The following is an 18,959-nucleotide window of genomic DNA, read 5'->3' as shown; positions in this document are numbered from 1 at the left end:
TTGCTCTGCTGTGCTCGGAATCATGCGACTAACGAAGAGCCTGGATAATTATCATGCTTGCGGATAATTATTATGCTTGCGGATAATTATCATGCTTGCCGACGTGGCTCGCTATTTCGGACTGCGCCTGTGTAGTTCAATCGGACCAACTGGTTAGGATCTTCGATACAAGATGACGCCAGGTCAGTGCCGCTTTTTATAGCGGGACTGCTGGAACGCATACGCTCGTTACTTTTTGCGGCGTGTACAGCTTCATCTGGCCTCTCTCGGCGGATGGTGTCCTGTGCATGTCCTTCTGCGCGTATAACGACTGGCCGGTCGCCGCTCTGGCGGTCTCCGGACTCCCGCCGGGCAGGCAGCTGTAAACAGACGAACGCTGCTGCTGCTGCTGTCCGCAAGTGGGCATGACACGAGCCGAGGGATAATTTTATTGGCATCCCACGTTGACTCGGGGCTGAGGGACTCGTTGCCCCGGCAACGATCACGGAAGGAGAGAAGTGTCGCTGGCCACGCTTGCTCGGGGAGCCGCCGCATACCGTGGTAGACCAGGCTTTGCTTCTCTTGCGCAACGGTGCGGAAGATGGGCCCGCTAGGAGACCGGCGCGACGTACACGTTTGAAGCTCTACAAATCAAACGCGACAATTTGAGCGCGCGACTATACATTTATTTGTCGTTGTGCTATCTCGTGTTGGCTTGAGTTCTCTCAGTTTGATAATATCTAATGGAGGTATGAGTTTGCGTGTGGCAGCACACGCTCGTTTGTGACTGTTTCACGAAATATGGACGATCCGCAGCAACTCAGAATTTTTCCGCAGGCTCTCACAGCTTTGTTACATCTGTTCAACGCACTGTGCACGTATGCGTGATGGCTGACTACTTCGAGTGATTTCAGTAACCATAGGCATGGACCGTGAGTATGCAGATATCTCGCGACGACTCAACACTGTCTTCAATTTTGTCTTGGTGGCGAGGAAGATGAGGCACAACAGAGATCAGACCCAAAAGGAGCTCTCCGCATATGCTCCTGGTGTTCATGCTTCGGTGCTTTTGTAGCAGATGTCGCGTTTTAATTATTTTCATCTGCACCTCTATGCGCAGTGCAGAGGAAAATGCCCCCGACGTGTGGCGGGCACATCGCTTTTGTGACGCTCGCAGGAGCGAGCGCACTGCCACTTTTCGCCAAAGTTTAAAAGGAAGACGCTCGGGCGCTATGCTTTGTCCTGGCTCATCAGTTAGCCCACGACGTTCAATATCGGGTGCTGGGATCGTCTGGGTCAGCCCACCTAGGAGTGCTGAGGCAATGCACAATCGGGAACAATTACAAGCTGTTTAGGCTGTACCGGCCTCGCTGATCTCCCTAAGCACCCTCTCACCCCTTGTTGCGGTTCAATTTCCCACGGTCTCCTTATCCCTCCCTATGGTCCTGGCGTGCGTCAACCAGTGGCACGATCAGCTGGCGTTAATATGGCAAGCCAACGACTCGCTGAGCACTTAATAATGCGCCCAAAGAATAAATCACTTGATTTCTCTCTCCCGCGCTTCGGGCACCACCAGAATGGAGCGTCCACTTAAAAAGCGCATATGCAATGTAGTACATTTGTGTAGCTGCCAAAATATTTGCCCACGACCGTTAGAGCGCTCGGAAAAGGTTGCACTGGCGTCGCATTGACAGGATTTTTCTGGTGAATGCAGTCCAGAAAAAATAAAAAAAAGAGAAACCGAACTGAGACACACGTAAGCTCCGCCTTTACGTGTGGGACGTGACAGCGTTAATGGCTCCCGTTTTTCGGCTCCCTTTGAGGATCCTCGTATACATGCACTTTTCTACTCGCTGCATCACTCATCCCTTAATTTGTGCCCCTGTTACCTCGCTCTTGCAGTCATAGGCTGCCGCATGATGGGACCACCTGGCATAAATATAAGCCCATTAGAGGAGTTACTCGAGTTTTGCAGCAGCTTTTGCCAGAATACGTTCACGTAATATGGTATCGTGACGTCACACAACCCGCAGACTATTTACTGTTGCTGTTCACTGTTCAGTGCCTGGCCATGTCGCCTGCCATCTACCACCCCTCGCAGAGCGGACACAGACAGCGCCCACGCTGGGGCCTCCGTCGCGTTGAAAGGCAACGACGGCTAGAAATGCCAAGCGGGAGTGTGATGTAACTACGAGATTAATCCGACGACGTTGCTCCTGTTGTCTGTCTTTCTCGTGTGTGTGTATATAGGTATATATAGGTATATACGGCACGGAGCCTGAAGCGAATGCATATTTTTCTTGCTTCCCAGTTTATTCGTTTTCCTTTTGTGACGAGCTGGCCTCGATAACGAGTGTCATTTTTCGAGAGGCAGTTGTATTTCCCTCCATCGAGGGCTATAGATGAGCGACCGCGATGACGGCACAATAATGGCGCCCCTGCCTCCTTTGCTGCTTACCGTTGGTTCGCATTCCACGCTGTTTCTTCGTGCTTGCAGTGTAGCCGTAAATTTTAAGAGCGCCGAGCGAGCCAGTGGTCTGGTACAGCGCTGCTGAGCGAATTTCGTTTCTCGCCGACGGCTCCCAAAGAAAAAAATCTAAGGAAAAGCGAGGGCTCTGATGTTTGTGTGTTCATCCTGGGCGGCGGTCTGTCCTTATAACAAGCTCATTTCGCCGCCGCCTTCCTCCACGGGTGGGCGGGGAAAGGCGGGCGAGCCGCAGTGCTGGCGCCGGCGTCGTGCCCCGGGAGCCGACAGGGGCAGCGCGCGGCGGAGACGGCTGCCGTCGGACACATCTTGTCCGCGCCGCTGCTGGTTGTGGCAGCTGCTGGCCGGCTTCTTCTCGCGACCTCTTCCATCCAGAGATGCGCTTCCGGAGCGACCGACCTCCTTGCTGCTCCGGTTTCGCCTTTGCTGGCGCGGATCTGGCGCTTTTCTTGGTTATCCTTTCGATAGAGTGCGCTGTGAGGGGCTTCCCATCAAGGCTCTCCGGAGGGCTTGCTGCTGCCGGCGCCCGCTTTGTTTTCAGCCGCTCTTTTCTGCGAGCAGCGCGGATTACGCATGGGGCAGGCTTCCGTTTCCTGGACTATGTTCCGCGCATTGCGTGGCCGCTCTGTAAACAGGTGATTCATTGCGGGTGGAGGGCATGAAGCGGCCTCGGCTGCCTCGTTACCCAATTTGGGCCGCGTCGCCCGCTGAGTGGTCGAGATCCCTTCCTCGCGGCGTCGATGAATTCCATTCATGTAGCTCCTTACTTAGTGCGTTAGCACTAAATGGCTTACTACACTATTTTTAGCCGTTGTGCGATGTGTGAAGCACGCTCGAGCGACATATGTTCGTGTTTGCGTAGGCGGTTTCTACAATGTTACGAGACCACGTGTCATGGAAGAATTGTCAAGACATTCGACTTGGGCAGCACATTTTAGAAATGATTAATCGAACCCACCGGTGGTGCTCTTGGATCCTGAGTCGGACACGGTACTGTTAGGCCGTACAGACACTTTCGTGCGGCTTGGTTACAGCGGGGCTTTATATGGCAGATGCTCCTTCACATAATGTGGTAGATTATGACTATGTGCTTATGACTATGTGCGACCCGGAACCAAAGCGAAAACTGAAATTCTAGCACACATAATTCACATTTCGGGTAAGCGCGCTAAATCGATCCTTAATTTTTTCTCATTCTGTTTATTTCTTCGCATCTGTGGGGTGCCGTTTACACCGCCCCTCACTTCCCTTCTCCTGTATAGTTGCTTGAACGCCGACGGCGTCAGGCCACCCTCTCATCGGCAGTTTGATGGCTCGTGCTCGGCCACTGACGAACTTTTTTCTATTGTGGCGTCCCGTAATCAACTTCCAACAGGCTCCCTAAAGTAATAACGATCGACAGTTGCGGGCTAGAATTTATAAACGCACTTCACATGCTTTCTTTACATGTGCGGGGACGTCATCAGTTTTGTTTAATACAGCATGCATGTGCTGTACTGGGCCCTACGTATAGTGTTTGCACCGGAGCGCAAAGTATACGACTGCCATCTGCCAGTCGAACAAGAGCCGAATGTTCAAAACACTTCGTCCGGTTCACTGACGCACATCGGCGGGTAGTCTTGGTTAGTGAGATAACTGGCACGAGATGCTAATAGTAGTAAAGTTTAATTTTCACGTGCAACTATTAAAAGGAATGTACACAAAAAGAAAGCATAGCGTTCTGTCTTGGTGAATCGCGCCGAGTACATCAATGTTGTAGAATCATAGTCTCGGTTGCAGCCTGATTTTCCTGCGTGCCCGACAGGTGAAAGCGACAGTGGGCAAGAATTCCTATTCGAAGAGTTCTGCCGACTGAGTCAGACGTGAAACAAGTTAAAACAAACGAAACATTCCGGGTTATGTCTTAATATACAACGTCTACGTGCGCCTACGCGCGCATGCCGGTTAAGGTTAGGGAGCACTCCGCGGTGTACTGGGGGGCCCTCATGCACGAACAGACTTCATCGTTAGTCGTTGTCTAACTCATGATAATTCAGCTAATACATTTGCAGCTTCAACCTGCATATTTAATTTCATTGCGCGACCGTAGCACTTAAGAAATTTTGCTCTCTCCTGATAGCTAGCTGCGTACCTTTTCCCACTACGTATTTTTGGCAGTTACCTTTGAAGATAGCTACAGCCGAGAGTTTTCGGAAGGCATAGCCTGGATGGAGAAAAGGTCTGTCCTCGAAAAAAAAAAAAAAACCCGGGGGTGGGGGGTGACATCAGAGCTTTCGTTTTCACGAGACGTACTGAAAGTATTGGCGCGTGTAAACACCTGAGAACATCCGTCTCCTCTTGACGTCAGAGTTTAAATGGCTGGAGTCAAAATATACAGTCTCGGGAAAGTCTAGCGCTTGACATTTTTATTCTGGCGGCCTTTGGTGGTCCGCGGCTTGAATTGTTTTGGGTCACAGTGGAACTGACGTCAGCATCGCGAGTTTACCGAGAGAAGCCGACAGCGACCTTACTATGGGCTCGCTATTTAAGCCGTGAGAAATACGCGAACCCAGTACGTCAGGGCGTCTGCGCACAGGCCAGCTGCTTGACTTGGCCTGTCATTGTTGATAATGTTGCGGCTTGTATGCAGTAATGACAGACGGATGCGTGAGAGGCAGTTAGAGAGAATGTGATCGACGAGAAAGGATATCAACGGTATAACTACTTGCAATTCCGAGTTCGATTCTTAGCCGCAGCGATCTTGCTTGTTTGTTTTTGTTTTTTGTTTTTCTCTCCTTTCGGTTTCAGTACATATTAGACACTGCATTCTGCAATTTGCTGCACCTCATATCGATGAGGTTGAGGTAAAGGCTAGCTTTCGCTTTAGGCAGCAGGCCCGTCGCCGACCCTGGAAGCACGCGGGATGCTTCCTTTTTCTTTCTTTTTTTTACGCGATAGCTTAAGGCTCCCATGCCGCAGAAAAGCCAGCGTGGTCATTTACGTTATAGGCGTGATTCGAACATATGACCCTTTGGACACGCTACAGAATAGGCCACACAAGGCACAATTGTACGGCTTGGGAACAAGCGGTATCTTGCGACTGTATGTATGCTAGTTTACAATTCCATCCGGACAAACTCAAGAACGCAGTGGCAGATACCCCTAAAAGGAGGTTCTTCAGCCAGTGGCGTCGACTGATTGCCATGACGTCGAGGTTAATCACATATCCCGCACGCTTCTGCTATTCACTTGTCATTTCACGCTATAGGATGTCGCCCGCGACATCACTAAAGGTGAACCCCTTTTGAGGGCCACTCTCCGCGGCATTCTTCCGTTTTACCTGACCGTAGCGGTAGCTGGCAGCTGACATGGCCGAACATTAAGTGACCGTAGGGTTGTCTGACATTATACCATTTGGCAGGAGCTGCCAACTGGGGTTTCTCATTTCACATGGTAGTCTGATATCAGAGTCCTCAGCCCTTGCATTCACGTTACCCCTATACCACGCAGGCGGTTTGGTTAAAGCCGGGCTTTATATGTGGGCTGGTAGCCTACGCTATCGCGTCGTACACTTAAATGCAGAGCGTATCTCCCATACTTTTTTGATGAGGTACCACTAAGACTCCCACTTTCGCATTTCACCGGTGTTGGTTTACACGCCTTGCCACTCGGCGTTTTTTGGGACATCGCGAGGCGACATGTTATGACCGAATTGTCAAGAAGTGCCAGCCTAGGCAGCAGCTTTCGGGTGGGAATCGTCCGTAGATCTATATATCACGTCCGTACGTCTTGCTTAAGCCTGCGATTGTGTGCCTATGAGTATGCGCAACCCAAAACCCAACCCGAAGTGGAAATCGAAGTGGTAGCCCCATAGAGTTTCTTACTCTTACCTAGAGGGAAAGCTGTGCTGCCGTCTATGGGCGTTTACATGGAGTTTCCAGACGGCCAGTTCAGCCACCATGGGCGCTCAAAGCATCATGGGCCGGTGAGCTACCGAGTGCAGAACTACAACTTTTGGCCAAAACTAATGCAAAGATAAACGTTGTTCTACCATAAATAATGTCCTAAGATTGAATATTGTGACTGTAAATTACAAAAAGAGAGAGAAAAAGCATGCCAGTGTGAGATTTATCCAATATAAGCGATGACTCTTTCTCCTATTGGCTTAGTTTTGAGCAGCACCAATACCAATATTTCGCACTTAATAGGCACACTTTGAAACAAAAAAAATGTTATGAAAATATTTATCGTTGTGCAATCATTTAAGGAAGTTTTTAGCGGCATTTCGGGAAACAGAAACCATTTATTGGCGACGTCTGCTTTTGCGCCTTCGCTACTATGGCTTTCGCGGTCTATGTACGCACCTTCAGATGATGATGATGACAAAAAAAGAAACATTGCAGCAACGCCACTCCACGTACCCGAGAAAAACCGACTGTCCCGCAACAAGTAGCACACCGGCCCATGATTCTTAGCGCGCCCATGGTGGCTGAAGTGCAGCGCCCTCAGCTTTCCCTCTAGTTAGTGTAAGGAACTCTATGGGTAGCCCCCCTAATTCGTATCTGACCTATAACCATGCTAAATCATCCGTCATTTTCTTTTTGTTCTACTGTCGCGTAACTTAATTGTTGCGCTGCTTACCATTTTAAGGTTAACTGCAATGAAATTTTACTTCGGCTGGAATTCATCTTGCTGAAGCTGGATATGGCATAAAATTGTGACAAGTTTCTAGACATTTTAGAGTATCTGTGGCGTTCTTACAAGCGTTTAAAATGCTTCGTAGCAGACTACACATGGACCTGGCGGTGTGTCGCATAATTAGGCTATTTACCGGATTTGAGTTAGCGGCGGGAAACCGAGTTTCAGGGCCATTGTGTGAGTGTCAAATTTGAAGTGCTCGAAAGGACGCCTGGATGGTGACAGAAACGAACACACACAGCGCTAGAGGCATATGGCGATCTGTTTTTATTCACATGTCTTTTTGGCGGTGTCGTTACCCAGTTTGGTCAGAAAAAACCGGAAATTTACGTCAATATGCGCCAAGCCGATTCGAGCCGAAAAGAAAACAAAAAAATGAGTTTTTGCAAACGTCTATACCAGCAGCTTTATTTTCCTTCAGTGGAAGGTAGACCGAAAGGTAGACGCTGGGGAACAAAAAGTGGTTACTCTTCGCTGGCGTTCGTTCGCGATGCTGTAGCTTTATGCAGTCGGCGTTCGCTTTTCTCACAGTACACGCCGCTTAAGCGTGCCTTCTCGTCGTAGTTGCCACGGGAAACAGCGAGTCGTTGGGACGCCATTACTACGGGCCGAGTGATTGCAAAATTTTCCGATTTTACATCATTTTTGACTTTTGTTAACCGCCGCCATTTTTTTTTAGAGTTTGTTTGAAAAACCATGAGTTTCGCTAGTCCTTCCTCAGTTATTCATTTCTTTAGAAATGTTATCACAAGGAGTATCTATACTACTAAAAAAAAAAAAAAAAAACGATTTTCGTTTGCCGAAAAGTGTGTAGTGTTTTGTGGCGCACATGGTGCGTACTAAGGCTACCATGCGCATAGGGTAAACAATATTGTTGGAGGTGGCATTTGCCTTTAGCATGATCGGCACAGATCGGCTGTGTGTTTACAGCAAGGGTTTCTAACCTCGAGTCCAGCACCAAAACTCCATAGTCAGTGAACCGTCGCTTTTTGTAGAGCCGTTTCTTGTGGGCGCTTGCCTTCCTTGTGTATATTGCGTACCGCAAAGTTTACGAGAGCGATATTAGACTCCAGCTCCTCCTCTTGCGGAAGCGGAGCGGAATCCGATGACGTGAGCAGAAAGTTTCGCGCGCTGGTGCCCAGATGGCGCTAGTGAATCGGGGAGAGAGGGAAGCGGCGTCCGATAATCGCCAGGGATTTGGCAAATTGGCTTGGGTCCAAAACGGGGCCGCGGGTACGGCGCATCGATGGCGTCACCACTGACGTCAGCAGCCGGTCTATGCCAGTCCGATTCGGGCCCCGTTTGGAATGACCTGTCACCGCGGAAGAAAGACATCCCTGCGACGCCGCTGAAATTCGAAGATTCGGATGCTCACTGGTGCTTGCGCCTTTGATCTTCGGCGTCGTCGATATTTTGTATCTTATTTTGCATACCCTTTTGTAATACTACTAGAAAAGTCTGCGGCAGTCATTACCGGCTAAGCTGCATCTCGAATCTCCTCTCTCGGAGCCAGTAGGAACATTGGTCTGCTGAAGCTGGTTTTTGTTACAAGGAAGAAAATTGCGCGCACAGTTTGTAATCGCCGCTTTGTCGTGCACAGTCGTACACAATAATATGGACCAGGCTTTATCGTTCAAACTCTTCTGTCGCGCTGCTGAACGAAACGCTACAAATATTTTCAGCATTTATATGCAAGGGCAAGAGTACATGTTACTTCCATGCGCATCAGAGAGGCGCTGTTTTCGCTTGTTAAAGGTCACTATTCTTCTGTCCGTGACTGTACAGGTGCCGACAAGAGTAAACGGAAGTAAACATAAATAATAAAAGTAAGTGGCAGGTGTGGTATCTGCTGGGGGGTAGGCGACGCTAATACGCTTTCTCAACGACAAATTAAGTTTCATTACTTCTATAGGAAAAACGTGAATGCATGTTACAATTCCTAATCTGCACGTACCATACGTTCAGCTTTCGTTGGTTATCACAGGACGAAACGGTTGAAGCAGCCGCTTCACCCTGTTGGTAATGCTATTACTTTCGTTTGTTTGTTTTTTGAAGGGAATAAGCGGAGCTCTACTATGCACCATTGGGCTGCGTTATTTCTGGCAATGCGAGAGATCGCGGCGCCGGCTGCATCCACGTGCCGCGATGCCGATGTCACGTTTTCTTTTGTTTTCTTTTTTTTTCTTTTTTTTTTTCATGTTTCTCGCTGATCCCTAAGATCACCTTTTGGCAATCGTAATATTCGAATAGTTTAGGCGTATAGGCGTATCGAGTATCGATACGGATACTCGATACCCTGAAAAATTGTATTTCCGATACCGATACAAGATACAGGATCGAAATCGAGTTTCGGTTGAGATACTCGGTACTGTATCGTCGATACTTCGATACATCACTGAAATCCTAACACAATAAAGGCTGTAATACGATTAGCGGCATTATAGGAAATTTTACCGTGCACGCCTTCTGAAATATCTAGAGCATCCTTATAGCGCAGTTTTTCTGAAAGGGCTTAACGAATACGCCAGCACGGAGTTATTGTTTGGCCAGCTGTCCTTGTCAGAACTTCACCGAATCGAAGCCATGGTTACAGTTAAACGATTGCTTCCACAAGCTGCCTAGCGAAATATTTCTTTAAACTAATGCTCTTCATGCCAACCGACCTGTGAGCACTTGGCTGTACATATACAAATACAAAGGTGCAACCTGCGTGCGTTTGGAGAACTGAAGTTACCTTGCCATTAGTGCGATAACAAATTTTTGAAGCTCTGCATATTGCTCAAAGCTAGAAGGAAAAAAGAAAAGGGGGGGGGGGGGGGGGGGGGCTCAACGTTATCTAGTCCGGAAAGAGCACGATTGGGGCGTGCTAAAAGTGAAACAAATGAAGAAAGCCTATCTACATACGCACTCGAGCACACTACAGTGTTGTATTAGATGAAGATGCCTTTTATCAGCGTGTAAGAGTGAACCATAGCCGCGTTGACTCAAAAATCCTGGAGGTAATTAGGAAACTCGATCGTTATCTAGCTTCGTTGGAGAACTACGGCTGGTTGTATAGATAAAAGAAGTATCTTTTTTTTTTTTTTTAACAGAAACTGGCTAATATGGCGTCAATAAATTCGAATATTTTAAAAATTAAAGTTTTTGTTTCTTTTTTAAGATAGAGATATCTTTACAAGTTTTATTCAAGGTTTGTTCAAATATTTAAAAAAAAATTGACAACGCATAATTTGTTGTTCGAACTGTGCTGGAAAATTGCATTCATACTTTCATGTCGTGCATTTCATAAAATTTTGGACGTAATAGATTTTTCAGAAAAAAAAGTCTAGTGAAAGCCTGTTCCCTGTGCAGTTACAAAGGATGGATTTGTTTTCCATCAAACGGCGTAACTACAGGAACGTGGTTAGCCGACTGCATCGTGTTGGACTGAGGCCTTAGAAGCTTGTGTTCTTGCCGCCAAGCAGAGCCGGCACGCGGAGCCCAGGGATTTTGGGTGGTGCTTAAGTTACTGAGACCGACAGCACTCTGAGGGCACTGCTTGACTAGCATCAAACGCCGCAGAGACGGGGGGCGGATGGCAAAGGGTGGGAAGAGCGGGTAAGCATGCAGTGTGTGAGATCCCTACGGCGTGTTCGACTTGCGTTTCCGCTTTGTTCATATCTCTTTGTGTGTCTCTTAAATGCTTAGCAGCTTCGTGGTATGCACTCGGTGCTCAAAAGTAAAGCATCTCGTGAGCACCTACCATTGCCTTTTTCAGTTTTAAAGAAAGGGGATCCGGAAATGTAGTTCACGCTGAGGGGCCGGGGCATTTGTAGGTAACTCAGGTGGTACTACAAGCCGAGATGTCTCAGGGCCTGTGCTACCGTTTGAGCGAGCGCCGCCAACCCAAAGTCTCACAGCGGTTTCAACATTTGAAGTTTTATTTATTATCGAGTATCTTAAAAATAAACGATACTTTAAAAGTGTATTTTCGATACCGATACTCCGCTACTTTCATTTTCAGTACACGATACCTAATACTGATACACAAAATGTATCTAAATATAGTATCGAAGATACATGTATCTTCGATACTGCCCATGACTGCATGATAAGCGCTTCTTGCGGTTTACATCGATCAACCCCGCCACCCCGCTTGAGGGCTTTTTTAGTGATCGAGCGTGTCCTTGCTTCATGGAATCTACTAATATTAGTTATTGATGAATCGTTACATGCTAAGGGAATTCAGCGCGGTTGTCGGGCATGGCGTTGTTAAGGGCCCGGAATAAATATCATCTATGAGGAGAGTAGTTAATGCGACGAGTGCGGAGAAACAAGACACGACCATTTCGAACTTTTGCTTTCGTTGAAATGCTGTTCTAATGAAATGGAGGTTTCTGGGCCGGATTTAAATTCGTCACCTTGGGTTCTGCAGTTAAACGACGTAGGTTGGTTGGTTTGGTTTGCAGGGTTCAGCCTATGAGAGACGCCGTAGTGGAGGAATCCGGAAATTCCGACCAGCTGGGGTTCTTTGACGTGCACTGACATCGCACAGCACACGGGCGCCTTGCTTTTCGCTTCCACCGAAAAGCGACCGCCGAGGCCGGGATTCGATCCCGCATCCTTGGGAACAGTAGTCGAGCGCCGTAACCACTGCGCCACCCCGGCGAGGTCTAAACCAACGTTACTAAACGACGTAGCCATACTGAGTCACTGTGGCGGATAGAGTCTGTTAAAAAAGCTTCTCGTGCTCGGCAATGGACAACGAATATGGCGTTACATTCGGTTGTGCGCACGCATCCGTAACGTGGTGTCGAAACTGAGCGCGAGCGCTTCCATCCTAACCTGCGAAGCTTGGCGAGAAGCTCTTCGCAGCCGTCTCACGGTAAAATGTGACACGCATGGCAGAGTGCTCTCCTCCCGTTCGTCTATTTTATGGCTCGCTTTTGCAGCCTGTACTATGGGCTTTTACCATTTCTTTCTTTCTGCCTCCTCTCCTCAGCACGGGTTTGGAAAACCCAGGACGGTGGTGGTAGCCAACGTTACTAGATTGTGGTAGCGGCAGTACTCTTGCCTCCTTAAAGACGGCGACGACGACTCGGTGCCAGAACTTGGCAGCGACGCCCGAGAGCGGGATCTGGAGTGACAGCTACGCGCTGCCGCGGTCGCTTCGGCCTCGCGTCGCTTTCCTCGCCGGGTCCTCACGTCCCATTCTTGGGGGCCCCGTTCTCTTTTCGTATGCCGCCGCCGCAGCACCGAGCCGTCGCGTTTTGCTTGTTTCTCGCCGATGTTTCGGCGTCGGCTACGCTCGTTTCGGGTTTTTGCTTGCGATCTGACGCCGCCCGCCTGACGCCACGGCACTCGAGAGGACCGCGGTCTCGTGACTAATGGGCCCTCTAATTCGGGTCTTGTCGTCCCTGCAACCCCCCCTTTCCTCTCCTCTTCCACGCATCTCCCATCTGCTCGTGTGTCTGTGTGCTCTTTCTATATCACGCCACCCTTTTCTTTCACCGCTTTTTAAAGCCGACCCGAGGAGGAGCTGCGCCGAGCGCGAGCGTTTGCGTTACGCCCGACGTCTTCTTTGTCGTGTGACGCCGTCGAGCGCCAGTGTCGCCTGACGGCAGCCCCTCGCTGTTCGGTTCGCTGCAACAGCGAGCGCACACGCTTCTTCTTTCGCGCGTTGTACCGGAGTGAAAAGAACGGCTTCGACGCCTCCCCTTCTCGAGCAGGGATAGCAGCCTCTGTCGCGCGCCTCACGTACGCAGTACTGTTGCTAGCCGTCGTCCCGTGTGCGCACGTCGGTGTGTCGTGTCTGCGACTCTTCAAGCGGGCACCGCTCGCGGCCGAAGCCTGAAGGAGGATCCTGTGAGGAATCACCATTGCCCATTGACCTGCCTCTTGCACGTGCAGGAACTGCAAAGTGCCTCTGTGTCCTGTCCCGGTCGTGCTTTCCACAGTGCGGCTTCGTTCCCTTCAGCAACGACATTGGGCAAAGGCAGCCGGTGTGCTATCGCGCATCGCCCCTGTGTTGTGCGGGGATACCTCGCCTATTCTTGGATACTGCGGAACGGGGTGCTGACCTTGAACTGGAATTGCTCGCTGCCAGCTTGGTCGCATGCTATCTCGGATACCCGCGGTCTTCAAGCTACGCGTCTGCGCAGCCCGCTGTCTTGCCGTCTAATCTCGTAAGATTGCTTCACCGGTTGTAGCACGCAACCATGTCGGGCTCGCAGCTCTTTAATCCGTGCATCAGCAGAATTGGTGGCGGGGTGCAGGTTCTCTTCTTTTCCGCCTCGCTGGCCGAAAGTTGATTCCTGTGAAGCGCATAGGAACTAGCCGGAAAGCCCTAGCCATTCCTGGACTCAAGTCTGAACACATGCTCGAGCAGTATTATGGCATCAACTTGCTGAGTCACCTTGGAGCACTGCGCACCGCACACTCCTGGCATCTACATCTGAACGCTGATCGTCGTCTGAGGGCGGGCTCTCGCGGTCAGCGCTTGGAGAACCGCGTAGCCTGTGGAAAAAACGCCGAGGACGTCACGAAGGGCGCCGTGAGCGTTTTTGTGCCGTCCGTCGTCACTGCGCTGTGCCGTTGAGTGCTGCCCTGACCGCCCGAGGCTCACAGCGAGGCCGGCTTGTGTGCCTCACCTGTGTCATTTTTAACGGCGTCGTTCGGATACCGGGAAGCTGACGCGACCCTCTGTGCGGAATATACCTAGTGTCTGTGCGAGTGGGTGAGGGCACAATCCTTCGGTCTGATGGCATCCTTGAGAAGCCGCCGGGATCATGGATACCGCATGCCTCTGTACCGGAGACGGGTAGGCTTCGTGGTTTCCTTTCTCAATATTGATATTTCTCAATATCTTCATCATTGATTGCTGATGGCCAGTCATTAATAGAACGAACCCTTGTGGGTCGAAAAAAGGGTGAGGTTTGCGCGGAGTTCAGAATTTTCGAGTGTTTGTTGAAAATAAGTTCTGTTATGTTTAGAGTTGTCACATTTTTTACCCGTGTTGTGTTTGACCTGTCTGCTTTGTGTATTATTTTTATTCACCCCACGAGCTTCTGGGCTTTGCACGCTTTATTTACTGGTATTTAAAACGAAACGGGGCCACAGAGTTCTTCCCTAGAGCTAGTGTTTCAGGGCAGAGTGCGACAATCAGGGTATGAAGCGCTAATAACATGGCTCCTTTCCGAATATGATCTAAAGGTTGCTTTCGCAATTTCTACAGAGAACACGCAACGTACGGGCACGAAATTGTTCCTCTTTCTCTCTGTGCTTCTTTCTCGCACTGCCTCTTTAAAACTTTTAGTATGAAGAGTTTATTTGCTGAATCATACGCGAGGGGGGGGGGGGCAGCGAAGTCTTGTTTCGATTTGCAGAACCGTTTTTCTCCTTTCCTCATTCTGTCTCATAATCATCCATGGGGTCATGCGGGCTTCTTACTCTCAACAGGATTAGTTCGTTTGCAACTAAGGAATTCGTTGTTCTTATAGCTACGTACTACATTTCCCAGTGGTGCGTTAGTACGGCTGACACGGCCCCGGTTGGAACCAACTTCCCTGGCTTTGCTGAGATTTTATTCTTTCCACTAGTCTCGCTCCCAGTCGTCCTAAGCATTGCGCCTCGTGCGTTCGGCGGCGCCAGTCGTTGACCAAGCGTCACGGCCGCGGCGACGTGCCGTGGGTGGGGACCAGCGGGATTTGCATTTAGAACGGCGCACATCTCCATGCACGCTGCGGTATCCGTGCCGCGCTGCTGGTCTTCTTTTTCTTCGTCGCCCCGTCTTCGCCGTCTCTCTCTCGGTCTTCCGCTTCTTGCTGCTTCCGACGCGCTTTGTTTGACTGGCAGCGATGACGTCATTCGCGCGGCGTCGTCCTTTTGTTGTGGGCCTCCAGAGAAGGGATGGCTGTAGGCACTGGCGAGGACGATTGCGAGAAGCTCGGCGGCGGTGGAATATGGAAGTCCCGAATAGCTTTCTCTTCGGATGTCCAAATTGTTCGATGGCGGTTTTTTCTTACCCTGGAAGAAGGGGGGGGGGGGGGGGGGGGGGTGATTGCGACGAGGCCGCGATCCATTGCGGTCTGCTTCAACTGGGCGTCCGCGCCGAATGTGCAACTCGGCCGCGCTCGCTCGTGTACGTGACACGCTTCGCGCTCTCAGGGGAATGTTGGCGTCAGAAGGCACGAACGCGGTGTGTGTGGGAAACTGCGCTGTGTATGCGGTGTCCGCGGTCACTGGTGGCTAGTTCGCATGGCCTTTTCTTGCCCAGCTTGAGAACTGCATCGCTGTGCGACATCGGCGATGCACGTTGAAACTCTGCACTGTACACAAGTTGTCTGGCTCAGCAGACGTGACCGAATAACATTTGAACACGTTTGAGGCACCGTTCTCCAGAAAGTTCGGCATCGGCGTTGTGGGAGAAAAATCACGAAAATACCCTACAGTTGGTATAATTGACAGCTGATATGGCCGTGCTCTGCTTGCTCGTCGGGTTGTGGGACGTCACGTTACATGACCGAGTTCGCAATAGCTGCCAGCTCAGATATATCCGGGGATATTAGAACTGAACCTGGGACCCTTGAACCCCGAGTGAGACACGTTACCCCTAGGCCACGCAGGCACGTTTGTGCGCTTGGTTGAAGCGGGGATTTATTTTTTTACGTGGCGGTAAGAATAGGAATACAGTGACGTGATGAAAGGATGAGTTCATGACTCGATGGCGATATATATTTTTTAATAAAGTGGGTTTTTATTTAGTAATACTGCGGAGTCGTTTGACTCCAAGCAGGGGTGAGCAAAGATACAAACAAAAAAGGTACAACAAAGTTACACGAGCTTCATGAAAGGGAAAACAGATGATTAAAAAAAAAACAAAAAAAACAAGGTTTCACATGCGTGAGGCTCTCAAGTTATCAATAAACGTGTCTACATTCGGGGTTGAGCTAGTTGGTTGTACATAGCCAAGTGCACGTGCGCGACCAGAGTCTTCGTCGGCTCAGTACAATTGTTCGGCATAACTAATGAGCCACAGTGGCGGAGCATATTCGAAAAGTTGTTTGATGTATTCTTTGTAATCCGTTTCTCCAACTTCTTTGCTAATATGCCTTCAATTAGGTAAATAAATTTAATGGATCTGGCTAATATGGTTTAGAATATGCTGTGGAAGTGAGGAATCGATTTCAAGAATTAGATCTGGAAGACAGAGAGCCCGAAGAGATGTGGACTGATGTTCGTGATATAATACAAGAAGTTGCTACTAAGGTATAGTTTCAAAGCAAAAGAAATGCAAGAAAGCAAACTGGTTATCTGAAGAGGCTTTGCAAATAGCTGAGGAAAGGAGGATGGCAAAAGTTATGGGGGAAAGAGAAAGATACAAGCTTCTCAATGCGGATGTTCAGAAAATAGCAAGGAGAGATAAGAATGCCTTCTTGAACATACAGTGCCAAGCTGTTGAGGACAACAGCCAATTAAGGAACACTGGAGCTCTGTATAAAACAATCAAAGATATCAAAGGAAGCTTCTGTGCTAAGCTGGGTGTGATAAAGGACAAACAAGGCAAGGACCTCACTGAAGCCTCAGAGATAAAGAAGAGGTGGCAGGAATACACAGAAGAACTGTACAAGAAGGACCCGAATGTGCAAACCCAACATAAGACGGTTGTGATTACTGATCTCGAGCCGGGCATCCTGAAGAGTGAAGTTGAATGGGCCTTAGCCAGCCTTGCTAAGAACAAAGCTAGCGGAATTGATGGCATTCCAGCTGAGTTGCTTCAAAACCTCAACCATGACGCTGTTAACATTCTGCATACATTATGTCAGAAGATTTGGACAACCCTGCAGTGGCCACAGGATTGGAGGAGGTCAGTTTATATCCCCATTCCAAAGAAAGGCAGTGCCAAAGATTGTCCCAACTACCGCACGATCGCGCTTATTTCGCATGCTAGCAAGGTGATGTTGAAAATCCTCCAAGGTAGGCTGCAGCAGTATGTGGATCGGGAGCTTCCGGACGTGCAAGCTGGGTTTCGCAAGGGCAGAGGAACTAGAGACGAAATTGCTAGCCTTCGCTGGATCATGGGAAAAGCAAGAGAGTTCCAGAAACCCATCTACTTCTGCTTTATTGATTATGCGAAAGCGTTTGACTGCGTAGATCACAGCAGATTGTGGCAAGCTCTCCAAGAGATGGGAGTTCCAATTCACCTCATCTGTCTCCTCAGGAACCTATATGAAGGGCAAGAGGCCACAGTCAGAACTGGGCATGGTCTTACTGGTTGGTTTCCGATCGAGAAAGGAGTGAGGCAAGGCTGCATACTGTCGCCCTGCCTATTTAACCTATATGCAGAGTGCATCATGAGGAAGGCCGGTCTGGACGAGTCTTCAGCTGGAGTGAAGATTGCTGGAAAACGTATCAACAACCTTAGATATGCGGATGATACCACTTTAATGGCAGAAGGTGAAGTGGAACTCAAGAGACTTCTGATCCGCGTACAAGAAGAGAGTGAGAAGTTTGGGCTTAAACTGAACATTAAAAAGACAAAGATCATGGCGTCTTGCCCTATCAAGTCCTGGAGCATCAATGGACAAGAAGTGGAAGCTGTGACAGATTTTCTGTTCTTGGGCTCCAAGATTACCTCGGAAGGAGACTGCAGCCATGAAATTAGGAGACGCCTGCTTCTGGGAAAGAGAGCAATGGTGAGCCTTGACCGCCTAGTAAAGAGCAGAGACATTAGTCTGCCAACCAAGATCCGTATAACTCGTGCTATGGTCTTTCCAGTTGTGATGTATGGATGCGAGAGTTGGACTGTGAAAAAGGCTGACCGCCGAAGAATTGACGCGTTTGGATTGTGGTGCTGGCGAAGACTCTTGAGAGTTCCTTGAACTGCCAGAAGATCAAATCAGTCGATATTGTCGACCATAAACCCTGACTGCTCATTGGAGGTTCAAATTTTAAAGTTAAAGCTCAGCTACTTTGGTCATCTGATGAGAAGAGAGGAGTCGCTGGAGAAAGATTTGATGTTGGGAATGGTTGAGGGTCGCCGGAGAAGGGGTAGGCAGCGAACGCGTTGGTTAGATGCATCCTCGAGGCACTGCAGATGAAGTTATGTGATGTTAGGAAGATAGTGAGCGACCGGAAAGCGTGGCGTGACATGGTCCATAGGGTCACGAAGAGTCGGACACGACTGAACGACTAAACTGAAACTGAATATGGGCCGACAATCTCCTATTCTCTGAAATATATAATGCCCAAATATTTATAATGTATGTGTGTGTTTGAAAGAGAGAGAGTAGCTCTCAATACATGAGGTCATTCATGAGCTATGTAGAATCGGTTTGGTCGCCCGTTGGCTGTGCGATGTCAGTGAAAGAGCACCAAGTGGCCGAAATTTGTGGGACCGCATACAAGGGGCAGCACAAAAGAAATAAGGACGCGAGAAGACGGACAGACGACGGGACAATTGCCGTCCACTACGGCGTCCGTCATAGCCCGAGTCGCTCTGGCGCGTATCGAAATGGGAAAAAAAAAACAAAAAAACAAAACAAACAAACATCATTTATAGAACTAAGAATCGAAGGTGGCCCCAGAGCATACCCCTGGAGTACTTTTGATAGGAAGATGGGCTGCAGACGCTGACGCCGACGGTGAGAAATTGAGGAAAGAGCTAAGAAGAGCTATAAAGCTCTAAAATGATAGCAAACACATTTTGCGCGCTAGCTCTTCCTACAGCCTAGCAAAGCACGCGGTTTGGGATGAGTTGATAAGCTGCGAAGAAGCGAAGGAGGTGGACATGAGATACAGCTGTTGTTTTCTACCTTAACTACCTCGGCTCAATTTGTTT

The 18,959-nt window shown here is 49.2% G+C and overlaps 1 protein-coding gene across 2 annotated transcripts in view; it reads left to right on the top strand.

Annotated features, from left to right (window-relative positions):
* The window catches only part of Ca-beta (Calcium channel protein beta subunit), a 122,368-nt gene that overhangs the window by 21,271 nt on the left and 82,138 nt on the right, over nt 1-18,959 (top strand). Inside the window, exon 1 of one of the 2 annotated variants that reach the window (XM_084593417.1) lies at nt 13,636-13,940. The exons of the other annotated variant lie outside the window; for it this stretch is intronic. Coding sequence (XP_084449543.1) covers nt 13,881-13,940 — 60 coding nt within the window. The 5' untranslated portion in view covers nt 13,636-13,880. Of the gene's footprint in view, nt 1-13,635; nt 13,941-18,959 lie in introns of those variants that run through there. 2 annotated transcript variants of the gene reach the window in all.

Source organism: Amblyomma maculatum, chromosome 2 (genome assembly GCF_055883805.1).
Source record: "Amblyomma maculatum isolate TAMU_Amacu chromosome 2, ASM5588380v1, whole genome shotgun sequence".
In the NCBI taxonomy this organism is placed as follows: domain Eukaryota; kingdom Metazoa; phylum Arthropoda; class Arachnida; order Ixodida; family Ixodidae; genus Amblyomma; species Amblyomma maculatum.
The sequence above is the reverse complement of the archived record's forward strand: the minus strand, read 5'-3'. Positions and strand labels throughout refer to the sequence as shown.